The 19,648-nt window shown below is 57.7% G+C and overlaps 2 protein-coding genes across 7 annotated transcripts; both read right to left on the bottom strand.

The window, feature by feature from the left end:
- Nucleotides 1-220: 220 nt before the first annotated feature.
- RAB1B (RAB1B, member RAS oncogene family) lies at nt 221-7,600 on the bottom strand. Of its 3 annotated transcripts, none has more exons than XM_026483150.4 (6): nt 7,480-7,600; nt 5,732-5,804; nt 5,346-5,441; nt 5,138-5,233; nt 1,776-1,907; nt 221-1,676 (listed from the first exon to the last, which is right to left on the bottom strand). In XM_026483150.4, the coding sequence occupies exons 1-6, from the start codon at nt 7,491-7,493 to the stop codon at nt 1,482-1,484; spliced, it is 606 nt and encodes a 201-aa protein (XP_026338935.1). In that variant the 5' UTR covers nt 7,494-7,600; the 3' UTR covers nt 221-1,481. The 3 variants fall into 3 exon arrangements, with proteins under 3 accessions (XP_026338935.1, XP_057173289.1, XP_057173288.1); XM_057317306.1 differs by lacking the exon at nt 7,480-7,600 and adding an exon at nt 6,703-6,985; XM_057317305.1 differs by having other exon boundaries at nt 221-1,907.
- A 708-nt stretch (nt 7,601-8,308) lies between these two features.
- Nucleotides 8,309-18,516, bottom strand: KLC2 (kinesin light chain 2). 4 transcript variants are annotated; one of them, XM_057317304.1, is made up of 17 exons: nt 18,281-18,394; nt 17,313-17,587; nt 14,390-14,620; nt 14,172-14,241; nt 13,325-13,547; nt 12,552-12,639; nt 12,348-12,449; nt 12,079-12,252; nt 11,873-11,972; nt 11,157-11,206; nt 10,983-11,050; nt 10,393-10,501; nt 10,132-10,290; nt 9,931-10,055; nt 9,674-9,731; nt 9,443-9,565; nt 8,309-9,305 (listed from the first exon to the last, which is right to left on the bottom strand). In XM_057317304.1, the coding sequence occupies exons 2-17, from the start codon at nt 17,538-17,540 to the stop codon at nt 9,222-9,224; spliced, it is 1,992 nt and encodes a 663-aa protein (XP_057173287.1). In that variant the 5' UTR covers nt 17,541-17,587; nt 18,281-18,394; the 3' UTR covers nt 8,309-9,221. The 4 variants fall into 4 exon arrangements, with proteins under 4 accessions (XP_057173287.1, XP_044234362.1, XP_044234364.1 ...); XM_044378427.2 differs by lacking the exons at nt 9,443-9,565; nt 18,281-18,394 and adding an exon at nt 18,429-18,516; XM_044378429.2 differs by lacking the exons at nt 9,443-9,565; nt 18,281-18,394 and adding an exon at nt 18,429-18,516 and having other exon boundaries at nt 17,313-17,550.
- Between the last annotated feature and the right edge of the window lie 1,132 nt (nt 18,517-19,648).

The following is a 19,648-nucleotide window of genomic DNA, read 5'->3' as shown; positions in this document are numbered from 1 at the left end:
CAGGTACTGCCCATGGCCACCGGCCTCCCCTGCTGCCGGAACCGTGCTGGGCCCGTGGGGACACACCACAGAAACAAAAGCAGGCAGCACTCCTGGCTTTTGGAAGTGGGTCAAGGACTTTCAACAGCAACCCTAAGACACACAGCCCAAGCCGGGACCCCAGTTCCATTCCCCCACCCCAAGACAGCTCCCACCACAGACCACACTCAACCACCACAACTTCCTTGCAAAAACCCTCGGCTCACCCGAGGGCCAGTGGAAATTTATTTATTTTTTGTCCTTTCTGTCTTTCCCCAAGTGGCTTTTCCTTGCAAAATGCCTGACATGACACCAGAGGGGAACCTGGGAGTGGGGGCACCCCAGGGACTTAAATACAAGCTGGAGGGCAGGGCACAGGTGGGACAGGCGAGAGACAGCACAAGGGACATGGCTTCTCAGGTAGAGACCAAAGGTTTGTTTTTTTCTGCAGGAAGAAGCTGTGCCAGAGGGTAGGGGGCTAGGATCCTGGGTGGGAGGGGGTGAGGGGAGAGGCCCCGGACCCTGGGTTTGCACCCACATTCCCCAGAGGAGAAGCAGTGACAGGGTATGAGGACCTGCCCTCATAGGCTCCAAAGAACAGAAGGGGGAGAATAAGCCAGATGTGCTGCCTTAGGGAAAGGGAAGAGGTGCTGGCAGAGTGAGGGTTAAGGCTGGTGCCCGGCCTCTGGCTCGGTGGGCCTTCCGCCTCTGCCTGCCATGGGGACAAAGGGGCACGGTGGGCAGGCAGCACATGGGCCTGGCTCTGGCAGGGCAGGGGGTGGCAGGAGCAGGCTCCCTCTGGGCTCAAGACACAGGCCCAGCATGGCTGCCCGCCCACCTGCTCTAGATGTGCTCAGACCCCACCGCAGCTGGACGGCTGGAGCTGTGAGTATGGAAGGGGCAGGGAGAAGAAGCAGGGAGGAGAGGAAAGGGTGGGCTGCTGGGCCCCAATGGCCCCCATGCCCTTCCTGAGGTCCAGCCCAGGGCCCTGGATCCTGAGTCCTGGATCCCCTGGTCCCATTCCTGGCCCCCGGCGCTGACTGCAGCCAGGGACTGTAGAGGCCAGGGAGGCTCCCAGCTCTTGGGAAAGGGGAGTGGGGAGAGAAGAAAAAGGGTAAGGAAAGAAACCCACTGCAGCATACATGGGGGGCAAGGAAGGGAAACAGAGGAGCCCTCATCCCAAAGAAAGGTGTGTGGTGGGGTATCTTTTAAAGTTACCTAGAGGCAGCAGCAGAGCAAGCCCACATGCCCACCCCAGCCAAAGGTCCTGGGTGTCCTCCCTTGGGGGCCTTGACAAAACCAGGGCTCAGGGCAGCAGGCAGATGGGCCAGAGGGAGATGGGGAGCCCAGGACACCCCAAAGCCACAGACTCAAATGCCCTAGGAGAGGGAGGCACCTCCTGTCCCCTCCAGGGGCATCATCTGGAGAAGGTGCCCCCTCCTATCCCACCCCACGTGCCCCTCCTAGCAACAGCCGCCACCAGCCGGCTTCACAGGGGTGCTGTCGATCTTGAGGTTGGGCCGCTCACCCCCTGAGGCTGCCCCAGGCCCCATCCGCTTTTTGATCTCAGCAGCCATGGTCATGAATGCCTGCTCAACATTGGTGGCGTTCTTGGCACTCGTCTCCAGGAAGGGGATGCCCAGAGAATCTGCAAACTCCTGACAAGGGGAGAAGAGAGAAGAAGAGGGGAAGGAGGGGTGAAGGGCAGCAGACCCCAGCCCACCCTCCCTGGGTGGCCCGACCCAGGCCCCGCTCACCTTGGCGGTGGTGTTATCCACCACTTTCTTGGTGGTGAGGTCGCTCTTGTTGCCCACCAGGAGCTTATTGACGTTCTCACTGGCATAGCGGTCAATCTCCTGTAGCCACTGCTTCACGTTGGCGTAAGATTCCTAGAGGAGCCAGAATCAGAAGTTATTTTGCTCCCAACTCCCACCCCTTCTCAAGGCCAGGAGAACAGGGGCTTTTGAAGAGGGTTTCCCTGGGCTCCCGAGAGACACAGGAGTCCTGAGCTCAGGGACCCAGAGGAAACTCTCCCCTCCAGGCTTAGATCTCCTCCCTGACCCACTCCATCTGAGACCCCCAAAACCAAACCTGGCACAGCACCAGCTGTCTGCCAACAGCCCCGACACCTAAAGACCCTAGGCCTAAGGTCCAGCCAGCTCTGCTTCCTGCAGCTAGTCTCCCCGAGACACAGAAAAGGCCGAAAACACGCAAATGACAACAGGAGAGAGACTAGAGAGGAGACAGAAATGGAAGGGAACAGGTTAGCAAGATCACAAAGTTCCCACAGTGGCCTTAAAATCCCTGTGAGGTGTGAAGTCTTTCAGCCCAATGGTAGGTGGAGGGTCCTCAGAGAGGAGACCCTGGCCTATGAGGGAGACGTGTATCCTGGGAACAGAGCCAGACATTCGTCCTGCTTCTGGCACTAACAGCCTCCTCATTCAGACCGGCTCTCCCAACAGCTGGCCACTCCCTACCCCTGGCTCATAGACAAAGACAGAACTTTTAGAAACATGGTTGAGCTAGAGCCACACTTTCCCTTCTCAGGAGTCAGAGGTATGGGGATATCCCACTGCATTCAAATGTACACCTGCTGCCATGTCCCAGGCTGGGCCCTGTGGACACAGAAGGGACAAATCCCTGGGTCCTGCCCTAAGGCACTCATGGGACAGCGGAGGACTAGACCAGGACACACACACAATGGCAAGATTGTGTGATGAGTGCTTCAGGGAGAGATAGCAAGAGCTCCCGGAGCTCCAGGACCGCCTCTGCCTGGGGAGACTACGGCTGACCTATGTGTGAAGGGACGAACTGGCCTTGTGTGGAAGCAAGTGGAGGGATGGGAAAAGTCCAAGGCGAGGAGATGACATACATCAGGTCAGGGATTGGGATGGGTATGGTGCCTCTGGGGAGCAGGGAGAAGCTGAAGGCTGCTGCGACACAGGCCCTGAGCACATTAGGAGGGGGAAAGGAGGCAGGCCAGAGGATGGAAGGTCTTCGCCTGGCTAAATCTGGACAACTAGGAGCCCATGAAGGTTTTCTTAGGAAGGGAGCAGCAGAAACACACCTGTGTTCTGGGAAGACAGTTCAGACAGGAGTGTAGAGGCCAGATCAGACTGGCAAGAAGATGGCGACCAACTGGGAGGTGGCTAGAATAATCTAGGGAAGAGATGTGCCCTGAGCCAGGGAGTGAAGCAAGGAAGAGCACAGGATTTAGAGTCAGACCATTCTGGGTAAGCCCCAGGTCTGCCATTTACTGTGTGACCCTAGATTTATCACCTGAACTCTCTGAGCTTCAGCTTCCTCATTCTGATAAAACAGCAGTTCCCAGTGGGGCTGTTGTACGCAAGAGATAACGAACACAGGCCTGTCTTATAACAAGTGCTTAATTAGCAGGAGCTGCTGTCATCCTCATCACTGCTATTGTTACAAGGGAATGGACTTGAGATAGAAGGTGGCGGGGGGAGAACAGAGGGAGGGAGCGGGGAGGAAAGAGTTTTCTGGTCAGGCCAACAGGAACTCTGTTACAAAGATGGGGGATGCTGGAGCCAGTTTAGGGGGAGAGAGTGAGGCCAGTGCTGGAAATGCTGAGTTCTGAAGACAATCTGGAGCTCAGGAGAGGTTGGCTAGGGGCAGGGAAGGGTAAGCTCAGAAGCCAAGAACCTATGAGACCATGGGCAAGTTACCTAACACCTCCCCAAGCATATTTATTTCATCTGGAAAACAGGGACCCTAGCACTTAGTTCATTGGGTGATGCCAAGAATGTTATAATTACTACACAAAGTGCCAGCAAAGTAGAAAACAGAGAAGATCCACAGTGATAGCTATTTACACAGGAATCACAGAACATAAGACAGAAGCCAAAACACAAAGTGTCCAGACCCATGCAGGGAGAGTCAGGAAGCACAAGACTGGGGGCAGGGGGGAAGGCAGGGAGTGTGGCAGTTGTAGTACAGGGCAAACCAGTAGAAGTCACTGAAAAGAGAGGCTAATGCAGCAAGAGGTAGGAGAGCTGGAGATAGTAAACTTTCCAAGGAGAGGGAGGAGAATGAAGGTAAAAGCCGTGAGAGGTCAATCAGGGCAAGAACTGAAATGAGGTCATGGAACTTGGCAGCTGAGGTCCGTGATGACCTCTGTCTGAGTAGAGCACAGTCCACCCACAGCTTGTTGTCCAGAAGGCATCATGAGTTCCTGGTGAGCCCAAGGGCCCAGCTGCCCCTCAGAGCAGGAACTCCTCCAGGCCCAGGGCTGATGTAAGCATTTCCATGTCCCCAGGGCCTGGTCCCCACTAAGCAACAAGGTTTAGTAGAAAGAATAAAGCAAGTAGAATCAGTAGACCTACCTTTTCTGTTTCTGCCACTTAACTAGCTGTCTGACCCCAAGCCAAGTCTCCTCACCACTCTGACCCATTTCCTCATCGATAAAATGGGAACCTAATGCAGACTTCTTTAGAGTGTTAAGAGGCTGTAACAAGTTCTATAAACTGCAAGGTATGGTGGGACTGTTTCAGCCTGTTAATACCACCACTGCTGCCAGTGACACAGGACTAATGCCGCCACAGCAGACACAGGGCTCCTACCTCTGCTCACAATGCGCCCAGAGTGCAGGGCTCCCTACCTCCTTATCTAAAGCCCTCCAATCACTTCTCCACAGTGTCTTCACACAGGAAGCCATGGGCCCAGCACAGCAACCAGCTGACTAAACCCCTAGGAACATAGGTGCCTAAAAAGTCTAGAATAAGGTGGCAAGTTTAGCCAGGAGGTGTGAGGCCTGTTTCTGCCAACGCCCTGAGTGGGGCCTCAGGAGGACTCACTTCTGCAGCTGTTTCCCTCCTCATGAAATGAGTCCAAGTACAGTCTCCCTTCCAGGCAGCAGCCGGAAGAGAGGATAGGAAGAGTAAAAAGAAACAAGAACCAAAGGCCTGGAGTGCCTGACTGGCTCCGTCAGCAGAGCATGTGATTTTTGATCTCCGGGTTGTGAGTTCAACCCCCACGCTGGCTGTGCAGATTACTTAAAAAAAATAAAACCCTAAAACAAAACAAAACAAAACAAAACAAAACAAAGCCCCGAAGACCTGAAGCTGAGGAGGCAAAACTGGACATGTGACGCCAGGAGTACCTGGTCGGTGACATCATACACCACAATGATGCCATGAGCCCCCCGGTAGTAGCTGGAAGTGATGGTCCGGAACCGCTCCTGACCAGCTGTGTCCCACTACAAGACAGTAGGAGAGAAGGGCAGGTCAGCCCTGGGCTACTTGCCCAGAGCCCCCACCCCTCCCAAGGCGGCTGCCTCTGTGCCAGAGACTGGGAAGAGCGACTCTCACGATCTGAAGTTTGATGGTTTTGCCATCCAGCTCAATGGTTCGGATCTTGAAGTCCACCCCGATGGTGCTGATGTAGCTCTCTGTGTATGTGTCATCCTGGAAAAGTAGGGACCAATGAAATGGCCTAGGTGAACAGGCCCAAAGGCCACTTGGAAAATCTCCCTCCAGGTCCCTGACCCAGCCAAGCTTGTAACTACCAAGCCCCCATTCTCAGCACCCCAATCTGCTACTCCCTTGTCTTTGTTCAGTTAGAGATGCTACTAGGAGGTCCTACAACTTCATCCTTGGTTCTAAGGTCTTGCAACTACTGTGGTCTGGGTTGCCCCCTCTCCCTCCTGCCACCAGCCAGGACCCCAGGTGGATCGTATGGGAGGCTTCTTACTCACAGCAAACCGCAGAAGCAGGCATGACTTGCCCACGCCCGAATCACCAATCAAAAGCAGCTTAAACAGGTAGTCACTAGAGAGAAAGGATGGGAAGGCATGAAGGAAGGCAGGGAGCCCACCTGCCATGCCATCCTGCAATCCTAACTATAGCCTTCTCCCATGCTGTGAGGCTTGCCTTGGTTTACAGTATTAAGGAGCTCACAATATCCTCCCAGAAGTCCTGGGAAGAGGAGGGCTGACCACCCCCCATATTACAGCTCGCCCAAAGGACTGAGTCTGAATTTCCACTTTATAGAGAAGGAAGCTGAGGCACAGGGAGGGGCATGACCTGCCAAGGATCACAATCCTTAGGAGAAAAAGCTGGGTGTCCTACTCTGAGACCTGACAGACTCCATGGTCTCTGGGCCAGTAGGGACTAGTTAGGGAACCCCCCTCCACTGCCCTGGGGCCTACCTGGCTTGGCAGGGGAGATCCCAGAAATGGAAGCTAGGGCCCAGCCTAGGACTTGTTAAGTGAATATCTATGTAAAGAGCCTGGTATGAAGCCTCTAAGAAGAGGTGGTCAACGAGAGGCAGTTAAAACGTACTGAGTTCCTACTTTGTACCTGGCCCTGTGCTAAATACTGCAAATGCATCATCTCATTTAAGCCTCACATCAGCCCTATGAAGTGGATGGTGTTATTCCCAACTAATGAGGAAACCAGAGGTCAGAAGAGGGAAGTGACTTGCCCTAAGTTACACAGCTGTTAACTTTAAGACTGGAAACCAGGTTCAGACTCCAAAGTCTCTGTGAGAGCCTGCTGGTTCCCTTCTATGTCCCTTATAATCCAGCTCAGAGCTTCACCCATCCCCAAGGAAATCTGAGGCCTGGATCTGGAGGAGAAAAAGGAAGTGGCAGAAGAGGAAGAAGACAACTGACACTTGGGGAAAACTGTCAATGAGAAGTCCGGGGCAGAGATATGGGCCACCTACCCGCAGGGGGAGTGACCAAGAAGTGAGGAGAGTCTGAGGTACAGAGAATCCCACTGGAAGGGGAGAAACAAATGCCACATTCATCTAAACTTCATCGGCAGCGTGACGGCGAAGGGAAGGGGTGTGACGGTGGCGCAGGGGGCCTGCGCAAAGGTGAGGAGAGGGCGGGAAGTGACTGGCCTCCAGGAGCCGCAGGACAGCTAGACCCAGCAAGGGGCGAAGCGGCAGTCCCGGAGGGGAGGTCCTACGGGAGGACGACCCAGAGCGGCGCCTCGGGGCCTCCCGCTTCTGACCAGCCCCGGGAACCGGATTCGGGGAGAACGGAAAAAACAGAAAGATTTACTGTCAGACCTAAAGGGCCCGAGTCTGGACCGGCTCCAAAAAACGCCGGGACCGTCTTCAGCACCCAGACCGCCACTGCAAGCAGCAGGTGGGGAAACTGAGGCCTGGAGAGACCGAGGGGTCTCTCAGGGGTCACCTGACCAATAAGGCCTGTTAGGGGCCGGTGCTTCGGGCTCCAAGTAGTGGCCCTTGGGGTCGCAGTGTCTCGGTCCCGGGTGCAAGAACTCGGGGTGCCGAGCCGGGGTCCTGGGGCCCCCGGGGGAGGGGCAGGACCCGGATGTGTGTGTGTGTGGGGGGGGGGGGGGGTCAGCGGAAGAGGGACCCGGATGTGGGGGCGCCGCTCAGTCTTGACCCAGGCCGGACAACCCCGGTAAGCGTACAGCCCCGTACTCGGGATCGAGGCTGCGCCGGACGGCGCGGGCGGGGCTCACTCACTATTCGGGGTTCATGGCGGCGGCGGCGGCCCGCTCGGTCGCTCCCAGTCAGCTCTGCTCCGCCTCCCGTTCCAAGATGGTGGCCGCTCCGCCCCAGAGGCCCCGCCCGCGACGCGCAGGCGCAAACATTCCCGACTTGGGCCTTGCCGCGTTGCTTCTCGGAACTTGTAGTCTCCTTACTTTGCCCAACTCACCCCCCCCCCTCCCCGTTGCGCAGGCGCAAACCCAAGGCCGCATCTCCTAGCCGACGACCCATCGTCGCCGCGCATTGCCTCCTGGGGCTTGTAGTTCGCTTCCTATAGCTGTACCTGGGCTTGAGGAGAGCACTCGGGGACCTGACGCGTCCCGACGATGAGAGGTCAATTTAGGACTGGGGTTGACACGCTTCATGTCTGTCTGGCAGAGGCAGTCATCCCTACCCTCGCAGTTCAAGGAGTTGTTAGCATCAGAAGTTCATTTATTTGGGGTATCTTGGTGTGCTGGCTCTCCTAACTCAGACGCAGCTCCCGGAGGGTGTCTTCACCCACATTTTATAGATGGAAAAGATGGAGTCTCGGTAAGTCGCTCAAGATGAAACAGCTTAGTAAAGGGCAGAGTTCAAAGCCCGCGGTCTCTAGAACCTCAGAGATGAAGGTTGTTAGAAAAAACTCCATCCGTGAGGCCCCCAAACAAATCCGGGATAGGAGCAAAATATCTGGGCTCCAGCAGCGCGGGACCGGACGTGAGGGACACACATACACACACACTCGCTCCCTCGCAGCCTCTCCCGACCTCACCCCCAACCTAGCGACGCTAGGGGCCCTTGGCCTCCGCCCCAAAACAAGCCCAGCTCAGATTCAAACGGTTTTTATTTCTACAGCAACATTTGAGAATAGAGAGGGACCGCCTCATCGCCCCCCCGCCCAACTGGGGCAGCCCCTCCTGCCACAGGGGCCGTCACTGGCCCTAGCGACAAGCTGCAGGCGTGGGAAGGGGCGTGGCAGGATGGCTCAACGGGCGGTGCCCAGGGCGGGGTCAGGCCGTGCCTGGGCGGGGCCGGGCGGGAGGGGCAGTGCATAAGGCCGGGATGCTGGGCAGGGCCCGGCGGTGAGAGGACGGGCAAGGGGAGGGCTCTTCGTCCTGGGGCAAGGGGCGATTGTGGGGCTCAACGCGCCCCTCAGAGGCCAGGAGGAGCGCGAGAAGGCCCGGGGAACCCTTTGGGGAGGGGCCGCCCCCGAGATGTAGAGCCTGGGAGATACCACCGCGCGGAATGGGGGTGATTAAGGCCTGGGCGGTACCACTAGAGAAGGGCAGGGTGAGGGGAGAACCGGGCAGTACCGCGGACTGAGGGGAGGGGCGCGGCCAATAACTTATTTCTCTATATACAGAAGCAACGGCCGGGGGACAGGAGGGCAGGAGTGCTGAAGGGACGGCAGGTGCTTAGTGTTCTTGGCTCAGGGGTCCTGGCGAGGGAAGGCCACTGAGTCTCCACCTTGGAGACCCTGGCCAGCCCTTCACCTGGCCCTGAACCTAGAGAAGAGGGGGCCCTGCTGGATGGAATAAATAAGGGGTAGAGCTGGAGCGGGCAGGCCCAGCCTCCAGGGCTTAGGCTGAGATGACAAGGGAGGAGGTTACCCTGAGATTGAACAGAAAAGACGGGGGTCCTTGGGAGAGACAGGTGGGGCAAGCAGCAGGCCCATGCGAAGGGCTGGGGATGGGGACAGTGCCGGGTGGAGGCTCTGGCAACTGGCTGCCCCTTCAGGATTAGCCCACGAGGGAGCTTCGTCGGGAGAGGTCCATGGAGCTGGAGCTGAGGGTGCGGCTGTCAGAGAAGCCTGTGCCTCCAGGCTGTGGGCAGAGGGGGCAGGCGGCTCAGCTTCTCGCTGCTGCCCGTCTGTACTTCCTTGGCCAGAAGGGGCCCGATCAGCCAGAGTCCCCAAGTGGGGCCCCTGACCATGTCCTGGTACTCTGGCACTCCCACCCACCTCCACAGTCATGTGCTGGCCCTGGCCACTTGCATGTCCACCCCAGGCAGGAGCTGGGCTTCCCTCATTTGTCTTCCCAGTGTCCAGCCCAAAGCCAGGCCTGGCACAGAGCTGGAAAGGTTTCTAGATAAACAGACATGATTGACAAGCTTGGCAAGTACACAGGACATGCAGTCTTTGGGCCCCGGGGCCGGGGCTTCACTGCCCAGTGCCCAACAACACCAGCCATACCTGGACTGGCTCTTCCACACTCTTGTTGAGGAAGTTGAGGGAACTGGCCCGCTTCATCCTGAGGAGAAAGGAATGCCTGGATTTGTCAAAGGTGGGACTGGGAGAGGATGTGGCAAGGGGTCAGGCTGGGGCTGGAGACCGCAGCTGACGGAAGGGGAGCAGATCTGCTGGGTGGTGGAGCTTGAGGGAGAGAAGGGAGTTCACCTGGATCAGGAGCTCACCTGGGGTTGGAGGGCCCATCGGGGGCAGAGGCTCACCTGGGGTTAGGAGGCTCCTGGGGGCCACCACCCTGCAACTTCTTCACCAGCATCTCACTGCTCCGCCTCAGGGCATCTCGGAGCTTCCCAAAGGAGCCGCTGCGCCGCAAGGAGCCACTGCCGTCCTGCGGGGTGGACAAGTCTGTCTCTCTACCACACTGACTACCCAGCCTCCCGGCACACCCCAGCCCCTAGACTCACTCCGCTCCACTCAGCTGCAGGCCCTGCCTCCTCGAGGTCAGACTCAGGCCGAGCCCCGGCACCCCCTGCCACGTCTCTGCTGCCCCGGCGGTCTCCCCGCCCACCGCTACCGTCTTTCAGCAGTTCCACCACCTTGGTCTGGCTTGCGGGGTCCAGGCCCTGAGGGAGTGGCAGGGCACATCAGGTGGAGCCCTGAATCCTGACAGGAACACACACGGATGCAGAGGTCCTTGCCCACACCCCTCGTGCCTGTTGCCCCACCTGCTTGCGGCTGCGGCTGGCACAGTCCTCCAGTGTATGTGCAGCTTCTAGCTTGCCCTGGCGCCGGTACAGGGCCCCCAAGCTGCGCAGGGTAGTGTTGACTGTGGGGCTGTGGACGGGACAGCAGGGATGTCTCAAACTCCGTGTTCCCCAGGAACCAGGCCCATCCTAGTATCCGGCCCACAATGAGCCCTGAGGAACCATCCGGCCAACCAGAGTCTCTCCCCCTCTTGTGTCCAGCCCTGTGCTAGGCCTTCTTAGACTCCCCTGTCTTGGAATCCCCCCAGATTCCTAGGGTTGGGGACTTGGCCCAGAGCCCTAAGTGGGATGTTGTCACCAGGACTAAAAGCTGGGAGACCCAAGGGCAAGATAATTGGGCTGTCCCAGGGCAGAAAGCCTTTTTGGGGCAGGTGGCTGGTGACCCAGGTCTCGAAAGACAAGTTGACAAAGAGGGGTGTGTGTGTGTGTGTGTGTGTGTGCACGTGCGCTGGGGTGAGCATAATGGAGTGTAGAGCCTGGACTTGGCCCCCACCCAGGATGCTGTTTCCCTGCTACCTGCTCTATTTCCAGCCCTGCTCTGCTGTCCTCACCTGTCTACTTTACAGGCCTTGTACCAGCTCCCATATTCCCCATAGGGGGTGCTGTCCCGGCGCTTGTCCTGGGGGAAGGAATGGTCAGGGGAGGTGGCAGAAGTCCCTCCCCTTTACACATCCCTAGCCTCACCCTCTCTCCCCCGACCACCCCAGCCCTGCCCATAGAGTTACCTTGCTCTCCTCCCTTTCTTCTGCATGCATCCAGATGGGCTTGTTGTCCCCTGGGGGGAGAAAGGGGGCTGTCACCAGCCTCCCATATAGGCTTCTCCTGGTTGAAACATAGGACTGGGGTCTGGGGAGGAGGTCAGGGGTACCCAGGAAGGATCAGAGTTGGGTTTGGTTGCATGAATGAATGAATGAATGAATGAATGAATGAAAAACCAGACTTGAAACATTACTGACCCTCTTCTGGAACACGGAGATGACATGGCACAGGCCTGTGCTTGCAGGGCTTGGGATTGAGGGCTGGGGGGAGCAGATCCTTAAATGCCGCAAGCCCACAGGCTGAGACACATGCTAGGCCTGAATGATAGGCCAGGCTGAGTGATCCCAGAGCAGGAAATGACTGACCATTGGGGGCCGGAAGGTGGTTTCCCAGAGGGGGAGACATTTGGGGTGGGCCCTCGCAGTGAACAGGAATTGCTCAGCAGAGGAAGGGGAAAGACTCTGGGCCCAGGGCACGGGCTATGCAAAGGGTGTATATAGCACCAGCAAGACCCAGGAGGCTGTCTGAGTTGGGTGTGTGTGTGTTCACACGTGCACACGAGTGGCTGGGGACCAGCCAGACCCCACAAGGGCCCACCCAGCTAAAGTATTTGCTCTGGATGCTGATGGCCGGGCAGGCCTGTGCTGTGTGAGCTGGGGGCACACGGTGGTCAGAGACTCACCATTGACAGAGCCAAACTCCTTCTCATGAGCACGGGTGAGGATCTCCTTGTACAGGGTTTCTGCATCCTGGTACTTGCCCTGCTTCAAGTAGCAGGAGGCCTGGAGGAAAGGGGCCAGAGAGTAAGCAGGATGCAGGGAGCTGAGCCTTTTCCTTCCTTCCTCCCCCCAACTCCTCTCCTCCCACCCCACTCCTGGCCCAGGGTACCAGGTTGTTCTTGGTCTTGGCCACATTGGGGTCATCAGGCCCAAGGCGTGTGGCATAGATCTCCAGGGCCCTCCGGTAGTAGTATTCCACCTCCTCAGCTTTGCCCTGGTTCTGGCACAGCAGGGCCAGATTGCTCAACTGCTTGGCCACATCCGGATGAAACTTGCCCAGGACCTGGGATAGGAGTGGGAGCCAGTGGCTGGGCTCAGGGCTGCCCTAGGCCCCTGCCTGCCAGGCCCAGCCAGCCTCCCAGCCCTGCCTGCTCCCACCTTCTCCCGGATTTCTAGTGCCCGCTTGCACAGTGGCTCGGCCTCTTTGTACTTGCCCCGCTTGCCATACAGAACTGCCAGGTTGTTCAATGTTGCGGCCACCTGGGGGGGGGGAGGTGGGACAATGGAGGCTCAATGACCCGGGGCCCTGCCCAAGGCAGGGCAGGGCAGGGCAGCCCCCACCTCCCACCCACTCTCACTCACAGCCGGGTGGTCCTTGCCCAGTGTCTTTTCCCGGATGGCCAGGGCATCGTTGAGCAGGTGGGCAGCCTCTTTGTACTTGTTCTGGTCCCTGGGTGTAGGCAGAAGCATGGTGAGGGGTGTCCTCCAGCCCAAGGCCCTCCCCCTACTGGTCCCAGATCCCCATGGTCACTCCTCCGGTATTTACTGATGAGCGGACATGACTATGACCCAGAGCTTGGGGAGACCTGGTCAGCCCCTGCCCTCCAGGAGCTTGGGGGGGACTTTGAACAGTTCCCTCACAACTCACCAGGGCATCAAGTGCTGGGGTATGAGCCAGACTCCCCAGGATTCTACCCCCACTTCCTCGTGCTTAGTGCACCTTGGTGTCTATTCCCCAGGGCCTTTGCTCATACTGTTCTGCCAAGGAAAACTTTTCCAACCCTCTCATATTCTGGGCAACTTATCTTTCACCAAAGACCCTTCTTAAGCCTTAATGCCCAAAGAAGCTGGGCTGCCTCCCTGGTGTCCTTATGTGCTGTCCCCATCCCTAGTTATGCACAAGCCTTTCTCCTCCAATAGACTAAGCCTTATTCACACCTGTAGCCCAGGCTCAGGGAGGTCTAGGCACCCTGTGGGCTCAGTACTCTCTAGGCATAATCTCCTTCTCTCTGCTGCCCAACTGCCTGGTAGAGCCAAGCTGCCCAGTCCTGGCCCACATCAGGGACTGAGGGTTTGTGACCCAGGGCTAGAGGCTTCAGGAAGCATGTAATGATTGTGGCCAGAGGCACCCTCACCGATAGACCAAAGCCAGGATGTTCAGCATGGTGGCAACGTCGGGGTGGTCGTGACCTGAAGTCTTCTCCAGGTCCTCGAGTGCCTGCTTGCAGAGGGGCACAGCCACCTCGTAGCGGCCCTGGGAGGCGTACTGAATCACCAGGTTGTGCAGGGTGCGGAGCCGTGCTGGGATTTCATAGCCCCCGTGCTGGGCAGCCACATCCCCTCCTCCAGGGCTGGGGGCTGCAAGGCCAAGGGCAGATCAGATGTACCAACTGCCCCCGGGGCTGGCCTGGCACAGATCAGCCATGCCTTTAACCTACCTGACATGTGGCCCTGGACAAGTCACTAGCTATTCTGCCTCAGTTTCCCCATCTGTAGAGTGGGTAGAATCCCAGCCCCAATACCTCAAGCTGTGTGTTATAGAGCAAGCCATCTAACCTCTGAGCCACAGTTTCCCATCTGCCGAAGGGAGACTCGGATACACGTGCTCAATGCTATTAGCAAGGCAAGCACTGGCCTAGGGCTCAGTACTGTGCATGCATCCTCCTTAACCCTCAGAGGAGGCTGAGAGAGGGAAAGAAACCAGTGGTCCCAGAATGACTACTGGCAGAGCAGGTCTGGAACCCAGGCCAGGCTGCTCCAAAGCTTGGAACTGTGATACCTATTTCTCAGAGCTTAGGGGAAGAGAACATGTGAAACTTGCCTTTTAAACTCCAACATGCTGGGATGTGATGATCAGAAATGAGGCAGGAAAGAACATGGCGCCCTTTTGGTCGCCGTTCCTGGTGACCTCTGGGTCCCAAGGACAAGGAATTGACACAGCCCTCCCTTCCCCCACCCCCAGAACCAGCTGCCCCTCTGCACCTGGGCTCTGCTCCTCCTCGTTGGGGAACAGGTCATCCAGAGAGTCTTTGGGGACGTCCCCCTTCTCCTCCTGGGGAGGACAGAATGAGTGTCAGGGAAGGAGGGGCATGGCAGCCCATGTGTCAGTGGCTGGGTCAGAGCCGAGTTTGCTCCATGTCCCTCCCTGCTCCCGGGCCCCCCTGCCCGATGGTCTTGCAGTGGACGTGGTAGGGGCTCACGCTGGGGGATGTGTCCTCATCCAGCTTGCGGATCTGGCTCATGAACAGCAAGTGCTGCTTCTCCTCCTCGAGCTGGGCCACAGCCTGCTCGCTGCGCTGCAGCTTTTGCTGTGTTCCGGCCAGCTCCTCTCGCAGCCACTGGTTCTCCTGTACCAGGCGCCGCACCTGAGCCCGCAGCTTCTGCTTTTCTGACTCCACAGCTCCCAGGTGGCTCGACAGCGCCAGGATCACCTGTGGTGCCAGCCAGCCGGGATGAGGGTTAGTCTCGTCTAGAGCCTGGGCCTCCTGGGGTGTTGGGGCCTGGCCCCGCCTATGAGGCCCTGCCTACAGCGCTGAGGGCCACCAAGTTCTCCTCTCATCAAGGGAGTTCCCCCCCCCACCCCCAAGGCCCCAAACAGACCCCAGTCCCAGACCTGAACCCAGGAGGTTTGGGACCCCCAGCTCCTTCCTCCTGGGGTCAGGAGCCCTGGGTTCCCAGGCTGCTTCTGGACTCTTGAGAAAGTCCATCCCCTCTCCTGGGCCTCTACCTAGTCCTCTGCATTAAAAACCCCAGTTCCCACCTCACTGAGTTTATCGCAAGAGGCTAGCTGGGGTGTCGTACTTTCCCTGAGTTAGCCATTCTCTTCCTTTGTCTCCTGGGGGTTGTACTCAAGCCCTGCTGCCACAGCCACTACCCCATTGCCCCCTGCCCCAGGGCTAGCAATTTCCTAAGGACCCTGATAAATGGCTGAAGGGCCATGGAAAGACCCCATCCTGACTTCTGTCAAGGCAAGCCCCTTATGCAGCTTTTAGAGGGGAGAGGTGTACATGTCCCAAGTCCCTACATGGTCTGGGAACCACAGGGGAAGGGGACCCAGAGGCCTCAACATCAGGCCCTACCCCTCTCTCCAACCTCTAGGACTTTTTTCCTGGGCTTTTAGGCTCTTCTTGCCTTGGATCCTCGCACAGGCTCTACTCTTTCTCCATCCTTCACAGACAGGGTCATTCCTGCAGCCCCAGGAAAGGAGGACACTTTCCCTCCATGCCATCCTCTTGCCCATCTGTGTCTGTGTCTGCGCACACTAGGAGGGGGACCCCTGTGTGTTTATCTCTGTACCTGGCAGCCAACTGGCCAAGGAGGGAATGACCAGCACATTGTGCTGCCAGAGGGCCAGGCCTCCTGGGACCCTGCACTTTCTAGTTGATTAGCAAATGTGTAAGTGACAGGTGTTTCCACAACCACTAGCTTTTTAAAAAATTCCCTAAACAGCCTGGAAGTATATACAGCAGATGGTGTGAGCCCTATTTTAAAGACAAGGAAACCAAGATGATACCACCTGCCCAAGATTTATGGAGCCAGACGGCATCTCAGCCAAGATTTGAAGGGGCCAAGGCTCTCTCCTGGAGAAGTGTGTACTCCTTGTACACCTCAGTGCCTCCTGAATATCTCCATCTGCATATCGTCCTGGCAGCCCCAGTGTAAAGCAGACCAAAACAGAACCCCTGATCGTCCAGGCTCTCTCGTCCCCTTCACTTGCTCCAACCACAATCTGGGAGTTACTCTGCCCTCCTCTCTCCCCCTTACTCCAGAACATCTAGAACTGGGCCCCTTCTCTCCTCCCTCCTGGTCACCTCTGTAGTCCAAGCTACCATTTCTCATTTGAATTCCAGCAGTGGCTTGCTAAATACCTGCTCCCTGTTTCCACCCTTGACTCACTATGGTTCATTCTCCATACCTCAGCCAAAGGGAGTTTTTTTTTTTTTTTTTTTTAGACTCTTTTTTTAGGGGCATCTGGGTGGCTCAGTCATTAAGCATCTGCCTTCGGCTCTGGTCGTGATCTCAGGGTCCTAGGATCGAGCCCTGCGTCGGCTCAGTGAGAAGCCTGCTTCTCCCTCTCCCGCTCCCCCTGCTTGTATTCCCTCTCTCGCTGTCTCTCTCTGTGTCAAATAAATAGATAAAATCTTAAAAAAAAAAAAAAAAGACTCTTTTTTCAAAGTAATCTCTACACCCAACATGGGACTCAAACTCACAACCCGGAGATCAAGAGTCACACGTTCTACTGAGTCAGCCAGGTGTCCCCAAAGGGAGCTTCTAAAATCTAAGGCAGGCTGTGTCTTTTGACAACTGAAGCCCTCCAAAGGCTTCCTGCTTCTCTGAGAATACAATCCAAACTAATAAGTGCAGCATGATCAGGCCCCTGCCTTTTCCACAGGCCTCTTCTGTCCCTCTCCTTCCCCAGGAAGCTCTGGTTAGACAGGTCTTCTCTCATTTCTCCCACCACGAAAAGATCTTTCCTATCTCAGGACCTTTGCACATGTAACCTCTCACGTCCCTCCCTTTTCTGGAGGCCGGTTCATTCCTTCCTTCAGGTCTTGGTTTAAATGTCACTTCCTCAGAGGTCCTGCCTGACCAATAAATAAGATCTGCTAGAAGCTATCACAAGATCTTGTTCTTCTCTTTGTAGAACTTATCACAATATGTAACAAATGTATGCGTGTGTCTGACTCCCTCCCCAGTGGACTAGGGCAAAGATCTTGTCTCTCCCGTTGGACCTGTATCTCTGGCACATAATAGATTGCCTGGCACATAGTAGGCACTTGATAACTTACCTGTGAAGGAACGAATAAGAGAATGAATGGGGGAGGTCAGTTCTTAAGGATTTCCTTTTTGTTCTCCTATGCCATCCAGTCTCTGCTACACATCAGAGAAGCCAGGAACAGGGTTGTGTGTGGGGGCTAAAGGACGATCGGGCCGTCTTGAGGCAAGGACTGCTGCGGTTTCCAAAGCCCGTTCATTTTTCAACAGATATTTACAAAGGTCTGACCATGGGCTCCAGAGGCCACATGGTTCCCTGCTCAGATTCTGTTCCTACAATGCCAGGATTCCTCTGGAAGGCTCCATCCCTCCCGTGACCTCCCACCTCAGCATCCCAGACCAGCCTACCTGGGCCTCCCCTAGACCCAGCTCGATGGCTTCCAGGGAGCGACGCAGGACGACACATCGCTCTTGTGAGCCGGGCTCCGCCTCGCCAGCTTCATGAGCTACCAAGGGAGCGAGAAGGGCACGATGCTCCCCGCGCAGGGTCTCCAGGCCTTGGATGACGGCCTTGGTGCCCAGCACGATCTCATCCTGGCTCAGCTTCTCCTCCCGCGGAAGCACCATCGTAGCCATGGCGTGCCGCCTGTGAAGGCGAGGGGGCGGACAGGCGGGTGCCGGGCCTGGGGCCACACCGCCGTCCGCCCCGGATTAGGTAAACACCTCCGGTCCCCGGACGCCTGGGTCCCCCGGGTGCCCGGGTCCCCCCGCCGGCAACCCGTACCGTGCCCGCGCTCGTCCTACAGGGGGCGCGCCCAACTCGTCTCGGCCCGGGAGACGCAATGCGGTGAGGCCGGTGAGGCTGGACCCGGATTCGGCCCAGACCACCGGCTCACTCGCGCTGAGGCGGCTCAGTCTCGGGACGTCCCCGGGGACTCCCCTAGCCAGGACAGGGAGCGCTGGGAAACGGTCCTACAGGGATCGTGGAGGCTTTCTCGCGTGCAGGAGACCCCGGCCCCTCTAGGAGATCCAGCCCCAACCCCTCGGGCAGCCTCTTCCCCAAGAGGCAGGCCGAGTCACAGACACCATCCTCTAGGGAAGGCCGCCCCTTGGGAGACCCTTCCCCTAGAGGAGCTTGAGATCTCGGCTTCTTCGTAGCCCCCACCAGGCCGCGCCCACAATGACCCCTCCCCATAGGCCGGCGTGACGCCCCGCGGACCCCTCCCCTGAAAAGGCCGAACTCCCGGCCCCCGCCAAGGAGGACCGCGCCCCCTCCCAGCAGGCAGGCCTTGTTCTCCCACAGCCTGCGCCCACGACGACCCCTCCCCTAGGCCGACCCAGGGGCCCGTCTCCCGGCCAGATCCGACCGCGCGGACCTACGCCTCCCGCTCGGGCCCGGCTCCTGCTCAGGTTCCGGCTCCCGCCCCGCTTCACCCGGACCCGCAGCCGTGAGCGGGTCCCGCCGCCTCCATCCCGCCGGCCTTCCCAGCAGCCCCCGCGCCGCCTTAAAGGTGAAGCCTCTACCTCGGCGGCGTCGGAGGGGGCGAAACACGCTCTTCTCTTCCCGCAGGCTGCCTTAAAGGAGCGCGCAGGCCCGGCCCGCTCAAGGCCAGGAGGGGGGACTGGGGCGGTGCCATCACATGTAGAGGGCGGGGCCATCCCATGTGGGGGGCGGGGCCGCTGGGGGTGGGGCACCGAGGGGCGGGACGCCGGCTCCCCCGAGGCGCGGGTTCCCAAAGGCCACCACCCATGCCCCTGCGGCCTCGGATTCCTCGACTGTACGCCCGCGGCCCGAGGACGCAGGGCTGTGCAGAGGCTCGGGAGATGTTAACCCTGAATGCACCCAGTACCACGGCCAGGGAGGACAGCGGGAGAAACCGAAGCACAGGAAGAAGGCCTGGCCTCCTGAGCGAGACTTTTGACATTCATTGACGTTTATCGAGGTAGTTGCCACTTCCTGAGAGCTTACTGTGTGTCGGGCGCTTTGAGGCTTTAAATACGTGTACTCATTTAATGCCCACAAAGACCCAATGAAGCGAGCACTGCTGTGATCGGCGTCTCCCAGACCTGATCCCAGGCTCATTTGTCTCTAGAGACTAGTTATGCCCCTCACCCAGCTCTTTCAGAACTCTTTCTGTCCCTGTGGGATTCGCAGTATCTTAGGGCTGCTTCCTGGGGGAAGGGTTTCTTGGCCTTAAGGGAGAAAAAGTTGACAAAGGGCAGCTGGGCATCTGCTGAAACAGACTCGTGCCCCTGTGGGTGAACACCACAAGTGCTGTTTGTTGACCAGTTGCCCAAGGCAAAGCACTTCAGGGCTCAGAATAAATGTCACCTCCTCAGAGAGCCGCCTTTGATCCCTGACTTCCCGTAGAGCCTCCTCCAACACCTATTTCTCTCTGTAGCACTTATGCCTTCTAATAATTTTCTTGCTGGTTTTCTGTCTCCTCCCTAGAATGCAGGCCAAGACCTGACTGTCATATTCACTCCCACAGTAGCCCCCGGCCAGTAAATGTTGATTTTAAAAAAAGTGTGGAAGGGTGCACCTGCTGGCCTTGCCAAATCCCTTCCAGGCCCAGGTTTTGGTCTGATGCTCTGCAGCTCCCGATTGGTGGCTACTCTGGCACTGCCCCTAGGTCGATGTCACTAGTGGGTGACCGCAGGATAAACCCCTGAGGTACAAAGCCTGCAAAACAAAGCCTGGCACTGGTACCCAAGGATCTGGGGTATTCCTCCTGAGTCAGGGT

This window comes from Ursus arctos, unplaced genomic scaffold (assembly GCF_023065955.2).
Source record: "Ursus arctos isolate Adak ecotype North America unplaced genomic scaffold, UrsArc2.0 scaffold_23, whole genome shotgun sequence".
Taxonomy (NCBI): domain Eukaryota; kingdom Metazoa; phylum Chordata; class Mammalia; order Carnivora; family Ursidae; genus Ursus; species Ursus arctos.
The sequence above is the reverse complement of the archived record's forward strand: the minus strand, read 5'-3'. Positions and strand labels throughout refer to the sequence as shown.